The following is a 24,008-nucleotide window of genomic DNA, read 5'->3' on the forward strand; positions in this document are numbered from 1 at the left end:
ACTGAGAAGCCAAAAGGAGTTCAAGAGTTTAGTGTCAGTAGAACTCAGGCAAATGGCTGGGAACTGAGAACCCACAGGAGGCAGTGCCTGCCTCAGATTTCGTTTCCCTCTGGTAAAACTCAGCTCTGCATATGATGTTTCTCTGGACTTTAGGCCTCAGGTAAGAAACAGATAAGCAAGGAGACTGTGGCAAAGGGCCCAGGCGGTAGAGAGGTAAGGCGTGACACCCAGAGTCCTAGAGATCTGTTGTTTCTGCCTGGCCTAAGTGAGTTCTGGGGCTCCGGGGCAGGGAGACATGCAGGGAAGGCTGACCCCTCTCTCCCCCCAGCCTTGGTGGTGTGGGACATAAGCCTAATGCCGCTGGCAGCCTTCTCGTCCCCACAAAGCGAGACGGGCCTGAGAATTCAGCAAACGCAAGAAGAATGCAGGGCCGAGGGACTCCGAGAATGTTCCCGATGACAACCCTAGCCCCTGAGTCCAGCTGGGCCCGATCGAGTGTTCAGTGATGTGAGCCAGTGAATTCCATATTTTGCTTAAGCCATTTCCAGTTAGGTTTTCTGTCACTGGAAATCAAAAGTCTCCTCATAAAAGCAAGGGATGGCTTTTATCAAAGGAATCCTTCCCCTCTACCTTTTATTTTGGGGCTGTGTGACAGCATGAAGGTGAGGCCTTTATGGCCATAATTCTGTGGTTCTAACTCGCCTAGAAACCAGAGAAGTTACCAGGCATCCCTTATTGTGCCTCCAGGATGGGGCGGCAGACCAGGAGTCTCGGCTTTCTCTGGCTTCGTGGCTGACATGCCCTGTGTTTTAGGCCAGGTCTCCCACGTCCCTTCTCTGCCTCAGATTTTCTCCACTGGAATTTCTGGTCTGTGTCTGAGTGCTGTTATGTCTGAGAAACTAAATGATGAACTTGGCCCCATCCCGCTGTTTTGCTGACGGATGAGAAAGCTCTCACACACATACCCAGGGGTAAGGGTTGACACTTCAGGTGTGGTGATGAGCTATTATGCAAATATATTCCAGAAGGATGACGCTTTTGAGGAACTCCAGGGCGGCGAATTTCTCAAATAGCCCTGGTTCGAACTTATTATTCATTATGCCGTGGTGCATAATTTTACTCCGGGTCCTGTTACATTTTGCTGAGCAGTTAAAGAATTTGAGAAGTGCAGAGGAGTGCAGGGTAGTGAAGTTGACCACGTGCCTGCAGGAAGGCGTCCAACATGCCCACCTGCTTCCCGGCTGTCTGGGGCTGCTGACTCTACACTTCAAGGTCACCCAGGAGCGAGGCTTTGTGACTGAGTCAGGTTGATGGATGGTTGCAGGGGGGTGTAAGTCTATTACAGCATGAGGGCAGAGCCCTTTTCTCTGCACCGCAGCAAGTGAGGGCAGGGGGGTCCTGTCTCAGCTCTTAGGGAAGTGTTGGAGACTGGACTGATTTCTTCCAAACAAAGGAAGGCAGGAAATATCCAGCTCTTAAATCCACATTAAATTGCAAACTCTTTTACCACCTTGGATCAAATATACGTAGCGCAGGAGATTTATAGTACATATATCCAAGGCATCTGCACAGAGCAGGCCCACCCTCCAACGCCAAGAGCCCTGAGCACGTTGGAAGGTCTGTCCTGTGATCGGCCAGTGCTCGAAGTGGATGTCATTGGCTGTGGCCAGTGTGTTCTCATTCCTCCCGTGACTGATGGACTCAGCTGCGGGCAGGCCGGTTTGGGTCCCGGAGAATGTGTGCATTTGAGGCTCTAGGTGGAAACTCATTCATTGGCATTCTAGTGATCCGGTGGGGCACCTTTAATCTTATTACTCTGAGCATATTTCCAGGACTGACTTTAATCCTGCTTCACTGAGAGCCAAGAGACCTGGCCCAGGCTTCGCATACGGCTGCTGCTTCTTGATACACAGGGTTCCAACTGATTAATGAACTTAGTACACAACGTGGACATAGAAGCTATATTCTTTTTTTCCTGTCACTTTGGGAACATTCCACCATCATCCCCACTCGTAGGGTTTATAGTACTTTCTCATGGCTGGATTGCTGTGTTTACTTCTCTCTGTAAACAGTTCAGGAGATTGATGCTTCCCTTCAAGATTTTGAAAAATGGCCAGTAATGGAAAAATAATCACATACATGAGAATTAGAAAAAAAAATCTATTATCTGATAAAAAAAATAAGGGTATTTTAATGTATTATATTCCTTTTCCATTCGTGATGCCTTCCTATATTACATGAAAGGAAGTATTTGTTTTAGAGATCATATAGTTGGACCTTATTTTCCTAGTGCCGGGGAAGGCTTTGGAGAGACGATACTTTGAAGTTTGGGGGAAGGAAGGAGAGGAAGTTCTTAATGGGTTTTAAAGAAAATTGGGTAGGAAATGAAGTTTTTAAAAAGCAGTTTTGAAGAGCAGTCCAGAATGACTTTTTCTGTGTGAAGTTAGCATGGGTAAAGAACAGCCACGAGGGAGGAGGTTTTCTTAGCATTGTCAAAGAACTTGTTTTGGTTTGAAAAGATTTGTGCACCCCTAGGTTTATGGCGACATTTACAATAACTAAGATATGAAAGCAACCCAAGTGTCCATTGGTAGATGAATGGATAAAGAAGATGTGACCTGTGTGTGTGTGTACATAAGTACAATGGAATATTACTTGACCATAAAAAAGAATGATGTCTTGCCATTTACAACAACATGGATGGACCCAGAGGGTATTATGCTAAGTGAGATAAGTCATTCAGGGAAAGACAAGTATCATGTGAGTTCTCTTATATGTGGACTCTAAGAAACAAAAGAGAGGAACAAGCAAAAAAAAAAAATTATCTCGTAAATACAGAGAACAAACTGGTGGTCGCCAGAGAAGAGGCGGAGTGGGGGGCATGGGTGAAATAGGTGAAGGAGATTAAAAGGTACAAATTTCCAGTTATAAAATAAATAGGTTGCAAGGATATAAAGTGCAGCGTAGGGAATATAGTCAATAATATTGTAATAACGCCATAAAGTGACCATACCTCATTGTGGGGAGCATTGTACAATGTATAGCATTGTCGAATCACTGCATGGTACACCTGAAGCTAATATAACGTATGTCAACTATGCTTGAATAAATAATAATAAAAATAATTTGGGGAAAGGCTGGGGCCAAGGCGGGACAGCTGGGAGAGTTGAATGAGCTGATGATCTGTTGCCTATTGTTCCTGTGCTCCTTGAGCCAAAATTGTACACAATCTATTTTAGTATTTGAAAAATCAATTTGGAAAACATTTTCAGGGTAAACTTTACCATTCCTTTTTTCTCCATGACAGAAAAATCTATACCCAAATGTCTTGATGCAGTGATATCAGAACCATTTTCTATTTACCCATCGTCACTCGTTGTTCCCTTGGGTATCTGGCCTGTTACAAGGTAAAAGCGATTCTTTGTTTAGTTCTGCGGAGGTTGGCAGGCAGAGATGCAGCTGTGTATTTCAGTGTTCTACCCAGAGTCCTGTGCAATGTTTAATTGCCATCTTATGCCTTGAGAAAATGGGGGATCAGAAGAATTAAGCGATTCTCTCCTTTACGCCCCTCAAATAGTTTAATAAGTCTTAACCCAAGTAGGAAACAGAAATCAGGCTTATTGACTCAAATTGCAGTTTTATTCTTGCGTTTTTAAGATGGAGTTGTGAGCCACGCACAGTGTCATGGTCCAGAAGTGAATAAAACAACAAAGGAAAGGTGAGGTCCATCTCAGCGGGAAACTTGCTGGTGTGCTTTTATTAAGCGCCGCCTCCCTTGGTGACAAAACGGCACCGTGTGTCAATGGCTTCACATCCAGAGAATGTGTCTTCCCAAGATGCTGCCACTCCTGAGGCAAGTAGCCATGCAAACAGGGGACCTGAGTTAATTCATCACGGCTGTGTGTGTCCCTGAGCAAATAGCTGTCGACTCTTGCTGAGGATTACGGTGTCTTTTTTGCTGTGTGGGGAGCTTGTCTGAATCCCAAATCTGTGCATACCACTGGTCACCAATGGAAAAAAAGTACACGGGTCTTCATCCCAGGAGAAATTTCACCCACCACTCTAAAACGCTGTCCCATGGATGACGTTGGGCCTCTTGCTAACAGAAGGATACAAAAGAAGTCCAAATCTTAAATCGAGCATGTTAAACTTGGGGAAAAACCAGCACCTTCTTGCTAATTTAATCCTTATGAGTCAGTTATAATCCTCTGCATCTCAATTTATTCAAGCCTCCCTTTGGCTGACTCTTTGCCCAACTGCATGCAACCTGAATTTTTTTTTATTGCTGTTTTTATTAGTTGCATTTGCAGAATGAGAAGAAACACTTTTCACCCCCTAAATATTTATGACCTTCCAGGGAGTGAACAGTTGGACTTCATATCCTGTATTTGAAATGCTGGATAATCTTGGATTCTTCTGGCCGAAATGGGAGAAGCAGTCCTAATTGGAAATGTAAGCGAGTTAAGATCAGAAATACAATTTCACCTGAATGCGTGATTATAGTAACGAAATTCAGGCCTGCTGTCATCTATGGAGATTTTTTATTTAGACGTTTTTTTTGTTTTTGTTTTTTTAGCTAGTTACAGATTCATGTACAGTTGAGAGAAGTAATACAGAGGGATCTCCTATATATCCTTTACCCAGCGTGCAGATGCTAACATCTTGCAAAACTATCGCAAACCAGGTTATTGATGTTGATACAGTCAAGATATCGAGCTTTTCCGCCGCCACAGAGATTTCTCCTGTTGGCCTTTCTTTTATAAGTAGACACTCTTTTATAAGCACCCCTACCCCTTCTTAATTCCTGTCAACTACTAATCCATCCTCCAGCTCCATAATTTTGTCATTTCAAGAATGTTCTATTACTGGAGTCATACGGTATTTATCCTTGTGGGATCAGCTGTTTTCACTCACCATAATTCAGTGGAGATTCATTCAGGTCATTGTATGTGTCCGTAGTTTGCCCCTTTTGAATGCCGAGTGTATGGATATGCCACAGTCTCTAACAACTCACTCATCGAAGGACGTCTGTGTTGTTTTCGGTTTGGTGCCATTATGAACAAAGCTGCTATGGACATTCGTCTGCAGGTTTTTGTGTGTGAACATAAGTCTTCATTTCTCTGGGATAATTGCCCAGGAATCCAATTGCTGGGTCATATGGTAGTTTTTTAGGAAACTGCCAAAATGTTTTTTCAGAGGAGCTATACCATTTTACATCCCGACCGGCAATGTATGAGAGATCCAGTTTTCTGTAGCTTTGGCAGGTATCTTCACTATTTTTTATTTTAGCCATTCTGGTAGGTATATAGTGATATCTCATACTGGTTTTAATGTACGTTTCCCTAATGACTTAATGGTGTTGAACGTCTTTTCCTGAGCTTATTTTCCATTGGTATAACCTCATCAGGGAAATGTTTGTTCATGTCTTGTTCACATTTTCTAACTGGATTTTTTTTTTTTAATTTTGGGGTTGTGAGAGTTCTTTATATATTCTGGATACTATTGCTTTGTTAGGTATGTGGTTTGAAAATATTTTCTCCCTGCATCGTGGCTTTTTATCCTCTTAACAGAGTATTTTGTAAGCAAAAGTTTTAAAAAAGCTGTTCTTATCAAGTGCACATGGACTATTCTTCAGGAAAGACCATATGCCAGGCCATAAAACAAATCTCAGTAAATGGAAAAGGATTGAAATTCTACAATATACGTTCTCCAACCACAATGGAATGAAAACCCTAAATCAACAGCAAGAGGAAACCTGGAAAAACGCCAAATATGTATCAAATAAAACACTCTTAAACAACCAATGGGTCAAAGAAGAAATCACAAGAGAAACATAAAATATATTTTGTGATGGATGAAAAAGAAAACATAACACATCAAAAATTTATGGAGTGTAGCAAAAGCAGTACTTAGAGGGAAATTCATACCTGTAAATGCTTACATTAAAAAATAAGAAAAATCTCAAATCAAGATGCTAATCTTCCACCTTAAGCAACTAGAAAAAGAAAAGCAAACTAGACCCAGAGCAAGCAGACAGCAGGAAATAATATGGAAGCAAATGAAATGGAGACTAGAAAAACAATAGAGAGAACAGATGACACCCAAAACTGGTTCTTTGTAAAGATCCACAAAATCAAATAAACCTTTACCTGGAATGACCAAGAAACAAAAGGCAGAAGACAAATTACCGTAGTCACAAATCAAAGTAATGGCACTACTACCAACCTTACATAAATGAAAAGGTTAAAGAGTGTTCTATAAAACATTGTACACAAACAGATGCGCCTAGATGAACTGTGGGAATTTGTAGAAACACACAAACTACCAAAATTGACTGAAAAAGAAATAGAACATCTGAATAGATGTCTAAGGAGAATGGATTAGTAAAAACAAAGAAACAAAACAAAAATACTCCTACCAAAGAGAAGCCTAGAACCATTGGGGTTCAATGGTTAATTCTATAAAATGTTTTTAGAAGAATTAACATCAGTCCTTCTCAAATCTCCCAAAATATAGTGGGGGAAGGAATGGTTCCTAAATCATTCTAAGGAGCCATTGTTACTCTGACACCAAAGCCAAACAAAGTCATCACAAGAAAAGAAAACCTTAGATTAATATCCCTTATGAATAGAGATGCAAAATCCTCAAAGAGTACTAACAAACCACATTCTGCAGCCCATTAAAAGGATTATATACCATGAGTGAGATTTACCTCAGGAATGCAAGAGTGGTTCAATATATAAAAATCAATGAAATATACTTTATTAGTAGAATGAAGAAAAAACCACATAAGCATCTCAATTGATGCAGAAAAATTACTTGACAAAATACAACATCATTTTTATGATAAAAACACTCAACAACTAGGTTTAAAAGGGAAGGTCTGATAAAGGGTATTAATGAAACAAATCACATTAACATTATACTTTATGAAATACTAAAATCTTCCTAAGATAAAGAACGAGGCAAGAATGTCCCCCTCACAATTTCTATTCAACATTGGACTGGAAGTTCTAGACAGAGCAATTAGGCAAAACAAAACAAAACAAAAAAAAGCACCCAAATTGGAAAGAAGTAAAATTAGTTCTATTCACAGAGGACATGATCTTATGTACTGGAAATCCTAAAGAATTATATACACACACAAAAACTATTAGAGCTAATGGCTGAATTTAGCAAATCTGGAAGAAACAAATTAAACATACAAAAATCAGTTGTTTTTCTATACACTAGCAATGAGAAATCTGAAAGTAAAATTAAGAAAACAATTCAATTTACATTAGTATACCAGGAACAAAATACTTAGGAGTCAATTTAGTGGAAAACTAAAGTGGGAGTGGAAAACATGAACACTTGAAAACCAGAAACATCGCTGAAAGAAATTAAAGAAGACAAATAAATGGAAAGACATCCCATGTTCATCAGTTTGAAGACTCAAGAAGGCAGTAAACCTTAAATTGGCCTACAGATTGAATTAATTCCTGTCAAAATTACAACTGCCCTTTTTTGTGTAAAAAGGCAGTTTATCCTAAAATTCCTATGGAATTGTTAGAGCTCATTTTATTACTTTCATTAGCGTACAAGCCCTGTATATGTATTATTATATTTAACAAAACCTATGTATTTCCTCTTCTTTTGAATGATTATAAATGTATTTTTTAAAATTTGGTATCTATCGTTTGTACATAGAGATAAATTTCTTTTTTTTTTAAGTTTATTTATTTTGAGAGAGATAGAGACAGTGCAAGTGGGGGAAGGGCAGAGAGAGAGAGAGAGAGAGAGAGAGAGAGAGAGAGAGAATCCCAAGCAGGCTCCACACTGCTAGTGCAGAGCCCAACACGGGATTCAAATTCACAAAACCACGAGATCATGACCTGAGCCAAAACCAAGAGTCAGACACTTAACCGACTGAGCCACCCAGGTGCCCAGTAAATTTCATTTTTGTATCTTTATCTTGTACCCTGAAACCCAACTGAGCTCACTTACTAGGTCTAGGTTTTTGTTTTGTTTGTGTTATTTTTGTAGATTCTTTGGAATTTCTGTGTCCATAATCATGTCATCAGCAAATATGTAATGTTTAATTTCTTTCTTTCCCAACTGTATGCCTTTTATTTCCTTTTCTTGTCTCAGTGCAGTGGCTAGAACTTCCAGCACTCTATTGAATAAGAGTTATTAAAGTGGAAATCCTTGCATTGTTCCCCATCATATGGGGAGAGCATTCAGTCTTTCACCGTTGAGTACAATGTTAGCCGTAGCTCTTTAGTAGATGGTCTTTATCAAGTGAAGAAGTTCCTGTCTATTCCTATTTTCCTGAGTTTGTGTTCCCTTAATCATGAATTGGTATTGGGTTTTGTCAACTGTTTCTTCTGCATCAATTGTGATTTTCCGTCTTTAGCCTGTGAGTATGATGGTTTACATTGACTGATTCTCATATAGTATATCTGACTTACATTCCTGGAATTGGTGTGTAATTTTATTGTTTTTGCATTCTGTCTTTTTCAGGCTTTGGTATCAGGGTAATACTAGCTTCATAAAGTAAATTGAGAACTATATCTTCCTCTTGCAATTTTTGGAGGAGATTGTATATAACACAGATGTTAGGTCTTTTTTAAACATGTGTTAGAATTCTCCAGGAAAACCATCAGTGCTTGGGTAATTGTTCTTGAGGAGTTTTTAGATTACCAAATAAATTTCCTTAATAGTTAGAGAGCTATTCAAATTATCTATTTCCTAATGGGTGAGTTGAAGCAATTAGTATTTCCTGAGGAATTGGTCCATTTCATCTACGTTATAAAATTTGTGCATATAAAGTTGTTTGTAATATTTCCCACTATCCTTTTGATATATGCAGGTTTGGCAGTATATTATATCAGTAACTTGTGTTTTTTCTCTCTCTTTTTGAGGGCTGTGGTCAAGCTTCCTAGAGATTCGTTAATGTAATTGATATTTTCAAAGAACCAGCTCTTTATTCTTTGTTTTTCTCAATTATTTGTTTTCAATATCACTGTTTTTTTCCTTATGCTTTTTATGGGTTTATTTTGCTTCTTTTTCTAGATTCTTTTTTTAAAGTTTATTTATTTTGAGGGAGAGAGAGTGCAAGCAGGGGAGGGACAGAGAAAGGGAGAGAGAGAGAGAGAGAGAGAGAGATTGAGAGAGAGAATCCCAAGCAGGCTCCATGCTGTCAGTATGGAACCTGATGCAGGGCTCAATCCCACAAACTGTGAGATCATGACCTCAGCCAAATCAAGAGTCAGACACTTAACCGACTGAGCCACCCAGGCACCCCATTTCTTCTAGATTCTTGAGGTTGAAATTAGATTATTAATTTGAACTTTTCTTCTTTTGTTATGTATATATTTAGTGATATAAATGTCCCTTTCACTACTGTTTATCTATTTCCCACCAATTTTGATATGTTATGTTTTCATTTTCTTTCAGTTTAATTTGTTTTAATTTCCATTAAAACTTTACCATTGACACAGATTATTTGGAATTGTGTTGTTTAGTTTCCAAGTGTCTGAATATTTTCTTGTTACCTTTCAGTTATTGATTTCTAGCTTGAGTAATTTGGAACTCAAAATAACAGTTGGAAAATACACTTGGTATAATTTCAGTTTTAAAAAATTTGTTGAGATAGGCTTATGTCCCAGATTATGTTCTGTCTTGGTATGTGCTCACTGGGCACTTGAAAAGAATATGTATTCTATTGTTATTGGGTTGAGTGTTCAATAAATGTTGGTCAGATACTGTTGGCTCACAGTATTATTGAGTTCTATATGCTTGCTTATTTTATGTCTAGTTTTTCTATCAAATTTTAAGAGATGGGTGTGGAAGTTCCAACTCGAATTGCGGATTTGTCTTCTCTTCCATCAGTCTTTGGCAACTCCATTATTCGCTGAATGCATATTTAGGATTAATGTATTTTCTTTGTGGGATAAATGTTTTTATCATTTTGTCTCTGGTAAATTTCCTTGGTATTGAGTCTACTTTATACTTTATCTGATATTAACATAACCATTTCTGCTTTCCTTTGATTAATGTTTGCAAAATATCTTTTTCCATTCTCTTACTTTTAACTGACCTATGTCACTATATTTAAAGTATGTTTCTTGTGGACAGCATATGGCTGGGTAGTGTTTTTAAATCTCCTTTGCCAGTCTCTGTCTTGCTATATTTAGGTCATTTATGTTTAATGCAGTTGTAACTTAATTTGCCATTCAATTTTTTGGTTTCTGTTTGCTCTGTAATTTCTGTTTGTTTTCTCCCTGACTTCTTGTGTGTTTGCTCAGCACCTTTAGAATTCTATATGATTTATTTATCAAATAAGTTTTGATTGTATTAATTAGTGATTGCTCTAGGCATTATATTATATAAAATGACTTATCAAAGTCTACTAGTGTTGTCATTTTACCAGTTCAAGTGAAATGCAGAAACCTTACCTCCCTCTCATGCTCTCTTACTCTCCCTTATTTCTAACATAATGTTATATTTTCTTTACATACATTTAGAACCACAGACGGTTTTGTAATTTTTGCTTGAACCATAAAATATAATTTAGAAGACACATAATGAGAAAGGATGTCCATTGCATTTGCTCATAGTTCTGCTTACCGCGTTGTTTCCTGTCCTCTGATGTTCCAAGTTTCATTCTTTTAATGTCTTTTCTTTTTAGAGAACTTCCCTTGACTTACTATTTTTAGGGTAGATCTCCTGTTGATACATTATCTTAGTTTTCCTTCATCTGAGAATGTCTCAGATTATTCTTCCTTGTAGAAGGATATTTTCACTGGATATAGGATACCGAGTTGTCAGTTCATTTCTTTCAGCACCTGAAAAATGCTATGTCATTTCCTTCTGACCTCCATGCTTCCTAATAAGAAATCCACTGTCATTCACATTGTTTTCCCCCCATAGGTGAGTTCTTTTCACTCTCACTGCTTCCAAGACTTTGTCTTTGGTTTTAGGAGCTTGACTGTGATGTGTCTTGGTGTGAACTTCTTTGAATGTATCTGCGATTTCTCCTCTTCTTATGGGACTCAGATAACTAGGATGTTAAATCTGTTGTGATAATTCCACAGGTCTCTGAGACTTCTTGTTCTGTTTCAGTCTGTTTTCTCTCAGTTGTTCCGATTACATAATATCTATTGTTCCATCTCCCAGTTTGTTGATTCTTTTTTCTCTGTCTCTTGCATTCTGCTATTGAATCCTTCCATTGGGTTTTTTATTTTGTATATGCATTTTGTATTATTTTGTATATAATTCTATTGTATATTTTTACTTAGAAAATTTCTATTTGGTTCTTCTTTGTATCTTCTATTTCTTTGCAGACTTTCTATTTTTGTGCTGAGATTCTCTTTTTCCATTTGTTTCAAAAGTATTCTTAATTGCTCATTGAAGAATTTTATGAAGACTAATTCTAAATCTTTGTCAGATAATTCTTTCATTTCTGTTATCTCAGTGTTGGCATCTATGAATTGTCTTTTTTGACTCTTTTTGAGATCTTCCTGTTATTATGACAAGTAATTTTCTATTGAAATCTGAGCATTCTAGGTATTATGTTATTTGATTCGGGATATTATTTAAATCTTCTGTCTCAGCTGGCTTTCTCTGACACCATTCTTTCAGGAGAAAGGGAGCAAAGCTTTGTCACTTCTGGGTGGAGTTACAAGGCAAAGCCCAGGCCCATCAAAGGTGGCTGTATTGACAAGACCCCCTACCTTTAATTTGGGATCTCCAACAGCTACTCCCTAAGGGCCTAGGAACCAGAACTAAACCAGACCTCCCAGCTGGTAGCAAAGTTGGAAGCCACCTGAATGTCTGTCCTCAGTCAGAGCCCACTCTGCCAGCTGTACAACCCTGTGTCCTCGGGAAATTTCTTTCATGCCAAGTCATTCTGAAGCACGTAGTGACAGACAGGCAGACAGAAGAGCAGTGGCTGGCTTTGAGAGAGCTAATATGATTGTCAGTGGCAGCAAAAATGAAAGATGCAAAACAGACCCGAATGAACCTTGTATATCTATCCAACTTGAAAGGTGACAGTGTCCTTCTATTTAAGCTCTGGCTACCTTCACATTGTCTAGATTTCTGTAAAGCCTTCCTGTCCCACGAACAGAACTACAGTCCATCCATAACTCCATTCTGGGTTTGCTGTGTGAACAGACACCTGTCAAACTTCTTCCAGCCGGTCACACTTCCCCATCAAAAAACAGGAACAGTTCTCCCATAAATAGTCTGTGTGTGCTGACAAATGGGAATTTGAAGCAATATAATTAAATTGCTGTTAAATTATTTAAGTGCCTCGGGTGAAACCGTATAGGAGAGAAGGTGCTTGACTCAGGGAGACACATCAGGAGGTGAGAAAGCAAAATTTGAAGGGAGGAAACTAGCTTTGTTATCTGCATTCCGTATTAACAGAAGGGAAGAGGCTTCAGAGTAAGTCACCCTATCTGGAAAGGCCTGTTACTAGACTCTTGGCCTGTGGCCCTTAGGACGATGTTGCCTAGCAATGAACAGGGACTCGCCAGGCAGTTGCTAGAAAGAGTATGTGCAGATGCACACATAACATGTACCAGCATACTGTACTCCCCTTGAGATTGGGGCGTGAGATACAAGCCCCCGTTTTCTCTTTAAGCAACAGAATTGATGTTTATGCAATTGGACAGTTAAGGCAGAAATCCAATTACTGAGCTAATTAGCACCTTTGAGTGGTAAGCACCAAATGTGCAGGAGGAAAGCACTGGAGAAAAGCTCAAATTACCCACTATGGCTGACAGTTCACCTTCTGAGAGAGTCTGGTGGAGAGTCAGAGGCCCTGGGGTCCACAGGCAGCTTAGCGTAGTTATTGCAGATCGGAATTTAGCACTATGCGTTCTATAGCCTTTTGAAAAGATAGCTTTCCAGTTAACATAGTTTTAGAAGGTGTTTTAATTCCCTAAGGAGTTTGGTAAATGACTTTCTTTTGGCTCAGTCCCACTTTAAAAATTGTTTATTCTGCTGCTGAAAATTCCATTTGTCCTAGGTCTTCAGGTGAAATTAAAATTCCATTTAGGGACTAACTCTGCCGACATGGGATTTGGGCCTTCATTAGAGAGATTTTGGTTGTTTGCTTTATTTTTTCGCCACCCTGGGCTCTTTTACTTTCAATGCTGATCTAAGGGTATTTGGAAGGAAAACCAAAGCAGTAATAGAACAGGGTGGTGGGGTTAACAGCCTTTTTGAGATGCAGCAGAATATTTTTTCTCCCCAACCCATGTGTAGAATCTGTCCCACAAAGCTCAAGCAGGATCTTGCCTAGATGGTTCTCGAATATCTGAGACATATGAGGAAAAGTTTTTCTTAGTTCCGTCTAAGTATTTTGTATCTGTTCTGATTCCCAAGAGACACGTTCACAGCAGAAGTCTGTATTCTGAGGTTTCTTCTTAAGCACGATTACTTAACAAGTGTTTGTCCTGTATTAAACCATACTCGGGATGTCAGCGATCATGTTTAAATACAATCTAGTGGCTCCTTTCTTAGCAGGAGTCATGAGAGGAAAAAATAACTTTAAAAACAGCATTAGTTTGGACTCTTCATTCATTCGTGCCAGTGGTAAGCAAACGTGTGTCCTCGTGCTACTTAGGGTCTGGCCATAAGAGGCCACTATTATCAAATAATCACACAAAGAAATATATGATGTGGTAGAGCCAGCCCACCTGGGTTCACATCCAGGTTCTATCGCATATTAGCTCTGTGACCTTGGGCACTGAGTCTCGGGTTCCTCCTCAGAGGGAACGGATATAATCACAGTACCTACCTATGAGGGTAGTCGTAAGCATATGAGTTACTGCATGTAAAGTACTTACACGAGGAAGCGTTACGGAAATGTTAGCTGTCATCATTGTTAGTGACATTAACCATGACAGGTGCCCCGAAGGAGAGGTATGATGTGTGAAGGAGCATATGACACACGAGTCTCACCTAGAGCAGGGGTGGGGAAGACTTGTCACAGAGCAATACTTGGGCCGGACTTGCAGCACCAGAGGAGTCTGGGAGGAAAGTGGGCGGGTCAGAAAAGACTCCCAGGTGGAGGACACAACAGCTGCAGAGGATGAAAGGGAGGGCAGGGTGACAGGAATAGGAAGTCAGGGCATGCTGAAGACGTAGAAAAACGTTAGCATGGTTGCAACAGAGAAAGCAAAGGGCAGAGCGACAGCAAAAGCAGGGGCCAGCCACGCTAAAGATCAGTTTTTTCACCCATGTTAGCAGAACCCTCGTTATGTTCAAACTTGTCCGTAAGCCTATGTTCAGTGATATATTTCTAGTGAAAGCCCTTTCTTAATGGCTCAGGTTTAACCATATGGAATTGTCATTTTTGTACATCATGAACAGTTAAATATCCAAGTTCACGTGGCTGATGTCAATCTCTTGTTTCATCTTTCAAAGGATGATGAGACCACCAGTAAATACCTAGAATAAAAAGACAAAGCAGGTCAGACACAGTCTCTCTGAGCACGGCAGACTGGGCTTTTAGAGTCAGAAGTGGGTTGGTACCATCCGCACAGGAGTTACATGGGGACAGTTGTTGATCGGTGAAAAGTCTGCAGTGAGTCCATCCCTCACTGGCTGGCTTTCAGGAGCAAGGGGTCACATGGGTTGGCTGGCTTACAAAAGCTGTGAACGGAGGAGCTGTCATAACGGAAGAGATTTAAATCTGGTTCTGATGGCCATTAGTTGCCATAGCTACCGGCAATATGTCTTCTTCCAAGCTTGTAAGAGCTGAGTTTATTCTTGTGGTTGGACCTGAGAAAGGCCCATAAGAATGCGCCCAGCTCTTGCAAGCAGGTGGTGGAGACACTGACTACCTCCCACAATTTTCTGGGACCAACTTGAAAAGAAAGATGCCTGTGTGTTCGCTTTCAAATTCAGAAAGCGAGTGACATTCCATTGGCAGTCCAAGGGCTTGCTTCTGTTTTATGGATCTGGTGCTCAACACTGAGAAGGTGCAAGGCCAGTCTCCCAGTCCTGAGATGTAATCGTCTCTCCCCTCCGCGTGTTTCTTGTACTTTTCCCTTCTTTATCACGAGAGCCCGCTCCCTCCCTGCAGCACTGTCACATTCAAGCAATCACCCTAACAGGTGAGTTCCGTGACCCCTACATTCCCCACCACACAGCCAGTTCTGTAGACCGACTCCCATTTGTAGTGACCTCACCATGACTTTTGGCCCTTCTGTGGTCCCTTCTAGCACACGGCGTGTGGATAACTCCAACACGAGACTGGTGGTCCAAATTGAAAAGGATCCAGGTAAGAAGATACCTTCTTTCTCTCTTTTTAAACGATGTATTTATTCTGTTATATAGATGGATTCCTTCAGTCCAAACAGGGGGGATGACTCCTCATTCTTTGTAATCATTGTGGAGGTAAGGTAGGTCTTGGTAAATATGCTGCCTGGAAAGATAAAACTATACAAGTAGACAGACCAAGCATCCTGATTTGGTTTGGAAATGCTCCTCTCCATCATTTAGAACCGATTTGGTACCTGTCTGGTATTGAGTGACTCTGTCAATTAAGACACTTTAGTTCATGTGTGACAAAAGTCAAATACAGACTCTAAACCATGTTATTGGTCTTGTAGCCAAAAATTCTCAGGAAAACCGTCAGCATTGTGATATCCTCCAAGGCAAACCATTCCAGGACCTAAGATTCCGAAGTTTTCAGAAACTTTGTTCAACACGAAGCTACGGAAGGATTTACCTGCTAGGAAATTGTGTTGCTTTTTCCTTTCTGTAATCTATTTCTTTTTGAACCATTCTACCTTTCTCCTCACCTCAGAACTCTCTCCCCTCTGCCAAACATTTTGTCTAGGAAGAATTGTATGATGCCATGATCTATATTTGAACTGCATGTACACGATTCATTTGAAATTGTAATTTGAAATTTGAAAATACCTGGAGAGAGAAGTTTATGTTTTCTTGACCTAAAGTTCAGCTTGTCAGTACAGCTTGGTGGGGGCGGGTGGGCTACAAATATGTCTGATGCGCATCTGTGGGACTCTATGACCTGGCAGGGCCATTGCTATTAGGCCTATGGTTGGTTTCACAAGTGCATCATGCCTCTAGCTATTCACAATGGCTGTCTCATTTTAATCAAATTATGCAGATGTGTGGTCAAGGTGTTCTAAAAAGATCTCCACTTTAGTGGTTTAAATTGTTTTGTTTTATTTCAATATCAAACAGTTTGAACAATTAAGCAAAAGTTAATTCTCTCATTCAGGCCTTTCCTTTAAAAGTGGCAGAGACTCGAAAAAAATCTCTAATTAGTGTCTCGGGTTGCATGCTGATGCATCACTGAAAATGAATAGACTCTCAGGTCAGGCAGGCTTAATCTGCATAGAAGATTAAGCATACTGATACCTCATTAGATTACATGACATGACTCAGCCCACAGAATAGTTTATTCCTCTCCATTAATCATAATTAGGTTATAAGTGCACTAATTTCAATTTGGCCTTTAACAGTCATGAATGCCCAGCAAGGATAGTCATAATTTGATGGTGTTACCTTATAGATTTCTTACAGGTGGATCAGCTCTTCCTTGTAGGGGTACACCTGGGGCCAATCTTCATCTTCCTGTGCCCCCAATCACATTTCCTTTCCCCCGGGTATGGAGCTGGGAGCTCTGTTCAGCTCTGCAGTCTGTATCTTGAACTTCTCTAACTCCGCCTCCACTCCAGTAGACGATCTAGAAGGGAGCCTTAAGTTTTGCTTTTAGGCATTTCCTCTGTGGGGCAACTCTGCTTTCCTGACTTTCCAGAGCCAGAATCTACTCCCAAACATGAGATACTCCTAAATCTTGAACAAGTTTCTGTCCTTCATCATGAGAGATCTGATAGAGGGAGTGAACGGGAGATGAAAGGAAATACACCATGAACCCCCAATTCCACGCGCCCCCCCCCCCCCAACATTCCATCATTCCTTCTTTCCTGTAGCCTTCCTTCACTCCTCTCTGGGAGTCTTCATCCACCCAATTAGAATGACTAAAATTAAACAAGCCACAAGCTACAGCTGACAATGGCGAGTCATGGCAAGGGTGCAGAACAATTAGAACGCCAATCACTGTGGGGGGGGGGGGGGGGCGGATACAAACGTGGTGCAGCCGCTCTGAGAACCGCGGCCCCGCTCCTAGGTATTTTACCCAAGAGAAACAAAAATTTGTGTTCACATAGACTTCCACTCATGAATATTTTGGGGGGATTTGCTCATAATCCCCCCAAACTGGAAATAAGCCAAGGGTCCCCCAACTGATGAATGGATGCACAAGCCTTAGTAGATGCATACCACGGAATACTACTCAACACTGAACCAGAACAGATTGCTGCTCTGAACGACAGCGTGGAGGAATCCGAAATGCATGATTCTCCTTGGTGGTTCCGTGCCTGTGCATTTATTAAGTCTCATAGGATTACACACTAAAAAAGATAAATTTTACTCTATAGAAGTTATTCCTCAATAAAGCTGAGTTTTATATATATATGTATATAATTTAAAAATAATAAATTGTGTTAATATATCTATGTGTATATAATGTGTAAAAATATATCAGTATATAAGATATAATACTAGCAGTAATCGTTTATATTATAGAATATATATGTGTATATATATATGTGTGTGTGTGTGTGTGTGTGTGTGTGTGTGTGCGCGTGTAAATTGATGGTGTTTATTGTCTGTAAATGATTCCTCAGTGACTTTGATTTCCAAAAGCCCCTGGAGTCACTTGACAGGTGTGTTCTTAAAAACAAAATTTTTTTAAAGAGGCTGTCCATCATTCAGCAGATTATTTAGCTGATCACTATTGCACGATAGCACTTCCGCCAATATTGGGACACAAAACTAAGCAAATTCAGACATGGATCTGTCTTCCTTCACTTCATGTCTTCTTCTTTTTTTAAGTGTATTTATTTACTTAGAGACAGAGAGACAGAGAGAAATAATCCTAAGCAGGCTCTGCGCTGTCAGCCTGATGTGGGGCTCGAACTCACAAACCATGAGATCATGACCTGAGCCGAAATCTAGAGCTCATGTCTTCTTCACTTTGCTTTCTCCACCTCACTGGAGAAATCAGATGTGAATCAAGTGACCGTATCCACATACACACACAAACACCAGAAGTCAGATTGCATTGGTGACAAGTGCTTCCGAGCAGAAGATCACAGGGCTGAAAGCCTGTCATAGGGGGTTTGGCCCAGCGAAGTGGTTGGTGGGGGCTTCCAGGAGGTGGTGATTGAGAGGAGGTCTGAAGAATAGTAAGTGTTAAAAAGCCAGAGAGCAAAGAAAGACACGCCCAGGCGGAGAGATCGGAATCTACAAAGACCCAGGCTGGAAAGGGACAAGGGACTCTACTGAAAGAAGTGCAGTGCTGAGGATAAGGGAGAAGGGAGGAGGAAGTTTGTGTGAAGTGAGGAAGGAGATTGAAGTAGGGAGCAGATCCCACGTGCCTCTCGTGCGCCCATATGACCTAGGTTTGCTCCTGGCTTGTACCAGTGACTGTCCTCGCTTTAAAGATACCTGGGAATGCTAAATTATATGGGAGCCCAGTATAGGCAGTGAGAAGAAGCCTTGTTTCCATCTTAAGGGCATTGGGGAACCACTAAGGTCCTTAAGTTATGGGGTGGAGGGGTCCTAAGTAGCACATTCAGCTTCTCAACTTGAAGAGCTCATTCTGGCTGTGGTGTAGAGAATAGACCGGGTGGCAGGTCCCAGTGAAGATACACTGGCGAGTCATATGACTAGCGTGCCTGTCCGCTTGAGAAATAACGTAGCTTGCAATAGGGTAGGGGTAATACAAATGGAGAGAGGTGGGAAGATGCAAAAACTATTTGCAGTGAGGTGCTTGGGTGGCGCAGTTGGTTGAGCATCCGACTCTTGATCTTAGCTCGGGTCAGGAGCTCACGGTTTGTGGGTTTGAGCCCTGTGTTGGGCTCCATGGCGACGGCTCAGAGCCTGCTTGGGATTCTGTCTCTCCCTCTCTCTGCACCTCCCTCAAAATGAAGAAATAAACTTAGGGAAAAAAAACTATTTGAAGAAAGTAAGATTGAGAGGCTGGGGTGTGAAGGAGTGGGAACGGAGATCCCTGGGTGATGGCTGACCGGGTGGTGGTACCATTTACTGAGACGGGCAACAGAAGGGGGCCTGACTTGGGCCCGTGGAAGGTGAGGAGCATTGGAGACACACGGAAACAGATGTCCAGTAAGCACGTGGGACAGGTCTAGTGCATAGACAAGAGACCTCAGCTGGAGGTGTAAATCTGTCAATCATCTGCATTCAGACAGTGATTTTAATGCATTTGTGTAGGTGAGATTGCCCGGAAGGAAAATAAAGGGAAAAAATAAGAGGGTCTCGCAAAGTCGACAAAAACAGGCAAAGTATCTAAAAAGCCTGGTTTACCCTTAATCAAATGACAGCTCACTGATTCCTAGGTCTGATAGAAGTAAGTACCCACTGATCATATTTCTTGTTCTCCCTTTAGGGAATGATGACAATAATCTTAATTCCATCTTTTATGAACACCTGACAAGGGCCCTGCAAGAGTCCCTCTGTGGAGACTTAGCTCTTGGTCGATGGGGTAACTACAGCTCTGGCGATTGCTTTATTTTGGCTTCAGACTACCTCAATGCTTTTGTTCACCTGATTGAAATCGGAAATGGTCTTGTCACCTTTCAACTTCGAGGACTGGAATTTCGAGGTAAGAATCTCCTCATTGTGGAAACTGTTGGAAGCCGGTTGCCTAAACTTATTATTGTGCAAAGCTTTAATAAGAGGTCACCATGGGGGTGCCAGGTGGCTCAGTCGCTTGAGCAGCCGACTCTTGATTTTGGCTCAAGTCACGATCTCACGGTTACATGGGTTCGAGCCCCACGTCAGGCTCTGTGCTTACCATGTGTGGAGACTGCTTGGAATTCTCCCTCTCTCTCGGCCCCTCTCCTGCTTGCATTCTCTCTATCTCTCTCAAAATAAACAAATAAACAAACTTAAAACAAAAAGTCACCATGAAAGAGGAAGAAGTTAGTGCCTGTCTTACAGGTTGAGAATTAGGGAACTGGTTCCAACTGCCTTTATTTATGTATTCTGATATAAATAAATCCCAGTCATCTGAGAGAATAATGAAGTGAAACATGTCATCTGGTGTAAACCTTTGGAGTGGCAAGTTAGATCTTTGGTTTAAATTTTTCTGGAAAGAAACTCACAAGTGACGGGAGGCCGCAGAACACGCATGGGCTCCGTGTGGAGTCAGCCAGAAACAGAACCTGGTTCTGTGGGTTTCCAGTTGTGATCTGTAATGGACCATCTTTCGGTGCCTGAACTTTCCTTTTCCGCTGTCAAACGATAAGAAGAAGGATGGCTGCCTCTATAAAGTTGTGTGACTTCAATGAGATCATGTATATGAGGGCTCTATGTGGATGTTTACTGTTTTGCGGTAAATGAGCTGACCTGATCTGGAAAGTGCGACCCCAGTTTGTCCATTAATCTGACGCTGGAGCTGTGCGGTGGAGTGTGCAGCAATTAGCATAACCCCTGTGTTCATGTTTCTGCCTCCCGTGTCCTTTGTTCACCCCCCTCATCCAATGCATGTCTTTCTGACGCCTCCTCCGTGTCAGGCCAAGTTCTAATGCTGGAGATGCAACGGGTCCGTGACCTGAAGGACCCTTGCCCTTGCGATGTTTACCTTCAGTGGGAGATGTGGAAAGCGAACAAGGAAACAGATGAGCAGACTGATCACAACTAGTGGAAGCACGACGAAGGAAGGAAATGGGACCGCCGACCTAATTCACGCTTTAGGAGATTGTTCTGGTAGCTGTGTGCAGACTGTCCTCCAGGGGGGGCAAAAGCAGAAACAGGAAGGCCATTGAAGAGTGTCTTGTTGTCACCCAGCCAGGAGAAGAAGCTGGAGACAGAGAAGCTCAGGGCGATTTGGAGGTGGAAAGGGCTGGACTCAGTGTTGGGGGGTCCGGGAAAAGGAGGCTCAGCCCGCTCCCCGGGTTCCAGCTTGAGTGCCTGGGTGGACAGAGGCGCATTTACGGAGACTGGGAAAGCTGAATGAAGAACAGGACTTTTGGGTTTGGGAGTGTAATCGAGAGCTCCATTTTGGATATTTATTTTTTAAATGCTCATGATTCACCTAAGTGAATTTCTCAAGTAGCTAATGGGACACGCGAGCCTTCTGTTTATTCAGGAGACATTTACCAAGGGCCAGGCTAGGTGCCATGGCTACAGAAGTGAAGGGCCCCACCTTAAGCAGCTCGGAGCCTTACTGACTAGAGACTCATCCTGAGCGACCACCGTCCAGGGATTTGAGTGTCGTGGCAGCTCTGTGCATGGGGCGCTGTGGGGACCAGAGCAGGGCACTGGGATCAGACTGGAGTCTGGGTCAGCAGAGGAGAGGCTGTAGTTGGAGGGGAGAGGCAGGCAGAGGTGCGATGATACAGAGGCACAAAATAGCCAGATGTGGTTTCCAGATGGTTTGGGAGAAAGGGGTCCCAGATAATGCTGGAAGGGTGAGTAGGAGCCAGGTTACCACCATCCAGAATTTCCGAGTGATGAAAAGATACCTTATAGCCAAGAACAAAGTGCCATTATTTTATATCTTTAACACAATTACCTAATCCTTTAACCAAGTCTTTTGGTTCTAAGCATTAGTTTTCCTATACAAATTTGTACAAAAGACTTTTTTTTTTTTTTAGAGTGGTGGGTTCTGTGGTTGAGGCACGTATTCTGTGCATCCTTAAAAACTTGAGGAATCTAATTCAGGGAGCTTATTTTGGGAAAGGTTATGGGGCCGAGGGAGTAGTGATCAGATTCTTCAGAACAAACAGAGAAGCAGTGTGTCCCTGAAATTTTACACAAACGCCAGAAAATGCCACAGGAGGTGGTGGAAATTGTCCCTGTACAGTCATGCAACAGACTTGTCTCTAGTGAGAGCTTTTGGGTTTTCCTGGACTTCAAAGGAAGGATTTTTCAAGTTCACCTAGTTGAACCTGAGTTAATAGTCTCTATTACAAGTTCCATGCAGCTTGCAGCTTCTTTTGGCAAACTGACCTGATGTTTGAGTTTAAGGGCTTCAGAGTCAACTGGACTTTAGAAGCACGTAGCACTTTGTCTGCTCCCCCCACGTATCGCAAATGGGCGTGCTTCTTGATCCACCACCCTGAATGTTTGGGCTTCACCTCATGTCATGTTTGAGGGTGTAACCAACTGCCGCAAGACTTAATGGTTTCAGACGACAAGGATGTCTTCTTTCTCACGGTTGTGAGGGTGGCTGGTAGTTCTGTCACTCTCACCCTGGGTTACTCGTACGACTCCATTCAGCCAGAAGATGAACCAGGCTGGAAGGTCCAAGGTGCCACCAGCTACCAGATCAGGCTACCAGCTCTGGCCCCCTGGCTGTCCTCCAGGTGCTGCTCAGTGACGGGTGGGCTGGACCAAGTGTGGTCTGGGTGTCTGCGAGGCCCCTTATGGCCCAGTCTTTGGGACAGGCAGCACGTCACTGCCATCATGTTCTATTGGCCAAAGCCATCCCCAAGGACATCTCCAATACATGTGGCCCTAACACGTTGGATGAGTCACTGGGGGCCAATCTCATAACAACACACCAGACTCCTGAAACTGCCTCAGAGGAAATACAGAAGGAGGCTCAGAGCCGCCATATGTGGTCGAGCACGAGACAGAGGCCATTGTGTTAGGTGAGGCTGCCCAAGAGTGTCTCCCTAGGTGATTTGTCTTCTTGCCAACCACAGATGAAATGTAACCTGCCTATAAGAATGGCCTAAGTATAATAATGATGTCTTGAGAACAAATTACCAGTTAACCTTCCCCAATACCACTCACTGCTGTACAATACATTTACTTTGACCTAGTTATACTGTAGTCTGGAACACAGCACTATTAAGAGAGCATGACAGAATCGAAGTTATGCTTTAGTTGCAGGAGGAATCCAGTTGACCTAAAATGACTCTTCTCTTTTATATCTCTTTGCAGTGTATGCTACAGTATTCCCAGGGAAGATCTTGTTTTCTTTCTCCTCCTTGAGTATTTTTCTAAGACATCCCTTCAGTATTTCCTTTATTTCTTCCAATTCCCTATTTTCCCAAGTAGCAGGCTTTATTTGGGTCAAATTTGACCTACTTTGGTACAACCCGGGGCAGTCCGAATACAGCTGTACTGGTTCTCCTTTCGGAAGCACACTGCAGCTCTTAGTGGAGACGCGAGCCGCTCATGTCACGGACTGACTCTCAGGAAATGAGTAATGCACCCCCGAGGAAGAGGAAGGTAACCTCCCACAGCCAGGGAGCAAGAGATCCACCTGTCTGTTTCTCACTGCAGAGGATGCATTTGTATCACTAGGAGTTTTTAGTTGCAAGCAACAGAAATCAACTCCAGCTAACTCAACCGGGAGAAGGGTTTATTGAAAGATATTACACAGGGCGCAGACTTTCTGAGAAGCCTGGAGAAGCAGGCTTGGTGGCTGTAGGTCAGGAGCCATGTCTAAAATCACACCACAGTGCTGATGCCACGAAGCAGTCACATCTTGGCTGGGGGATCCGGGCACTCCCCTTATTTTATCGACACCATGACCCCAGATGCTGGATGCTACTGTAGCTATGGCTTCTGTCCCCCAAATGTGGATGAATATGTCCCCTGAGCCAGCTTCTTTGTGTCACCAGCTCATTAGTCAAAATCTGGGGTACATCTGACGGGTGAAGCTGGGACCATATGTCCCCCCCCTAGATGCAAGGGAGGCTGGGAAAGAGAGTGTCTAAGTTCTCAGTTCTTAGAGGGGAGATGGTCACTGCCTCTCACCAAGACTCATCATATGAGTACATTGGTTGAAGTCATGCTAGCAGCTGTCATGGTTAAGCCCCGCATCTCAGTGGCTGACACAGTAGATGCCTCTGTTGCACTCACATAGGGTCCGATCAGTGAGCAGAGCTGGTAGGGGTAGCGGGTGCTTCCCTTCTGCACCATCAAGGGTCCTG

The 24,008-nt window shown here is 42.0% G+C and overlaps 1 protein-coding gene across 1 annotated transcript in view; it reads left to right on the forward strand.

The window, feature by feature from the left end:
- Positions 1-24,008, forward strand: part of PCNX2 (pecanex 2) — a 299,183-nt gene that overhangs the window by 221,475 nt on the left and 53,700 nt on the right. The window contains exons 24-25 of the mRNA XM_042908044.1: positions 15,222-15,280; positions 19,505-19,720. Coding sequence (XP_042763978.1) covers positions 15,222-15,280; positions 19,505-19,720 — 275 coding nt within the window. The remainder of the gene's footprint in view (positions 1-15,221; positions 15,281-19,504; positions 19,721-24,008) is intronic.

The sequence above is a fragment of the Panthera leo genome, chromosome D2, assembly GCF_018350215.1.
Source record: "Panthera leo isolate Ple1 chromosome D2, P.leo_Ple1_pat1.1, whole genome shotgun sequence".
NCBI classification, from domain to species: domain Eukaryota; kingdom Metazoa; phylum Chordata; class Mammalia; order Carnivora; family Felidae; genus Panthera; species Panthera leo.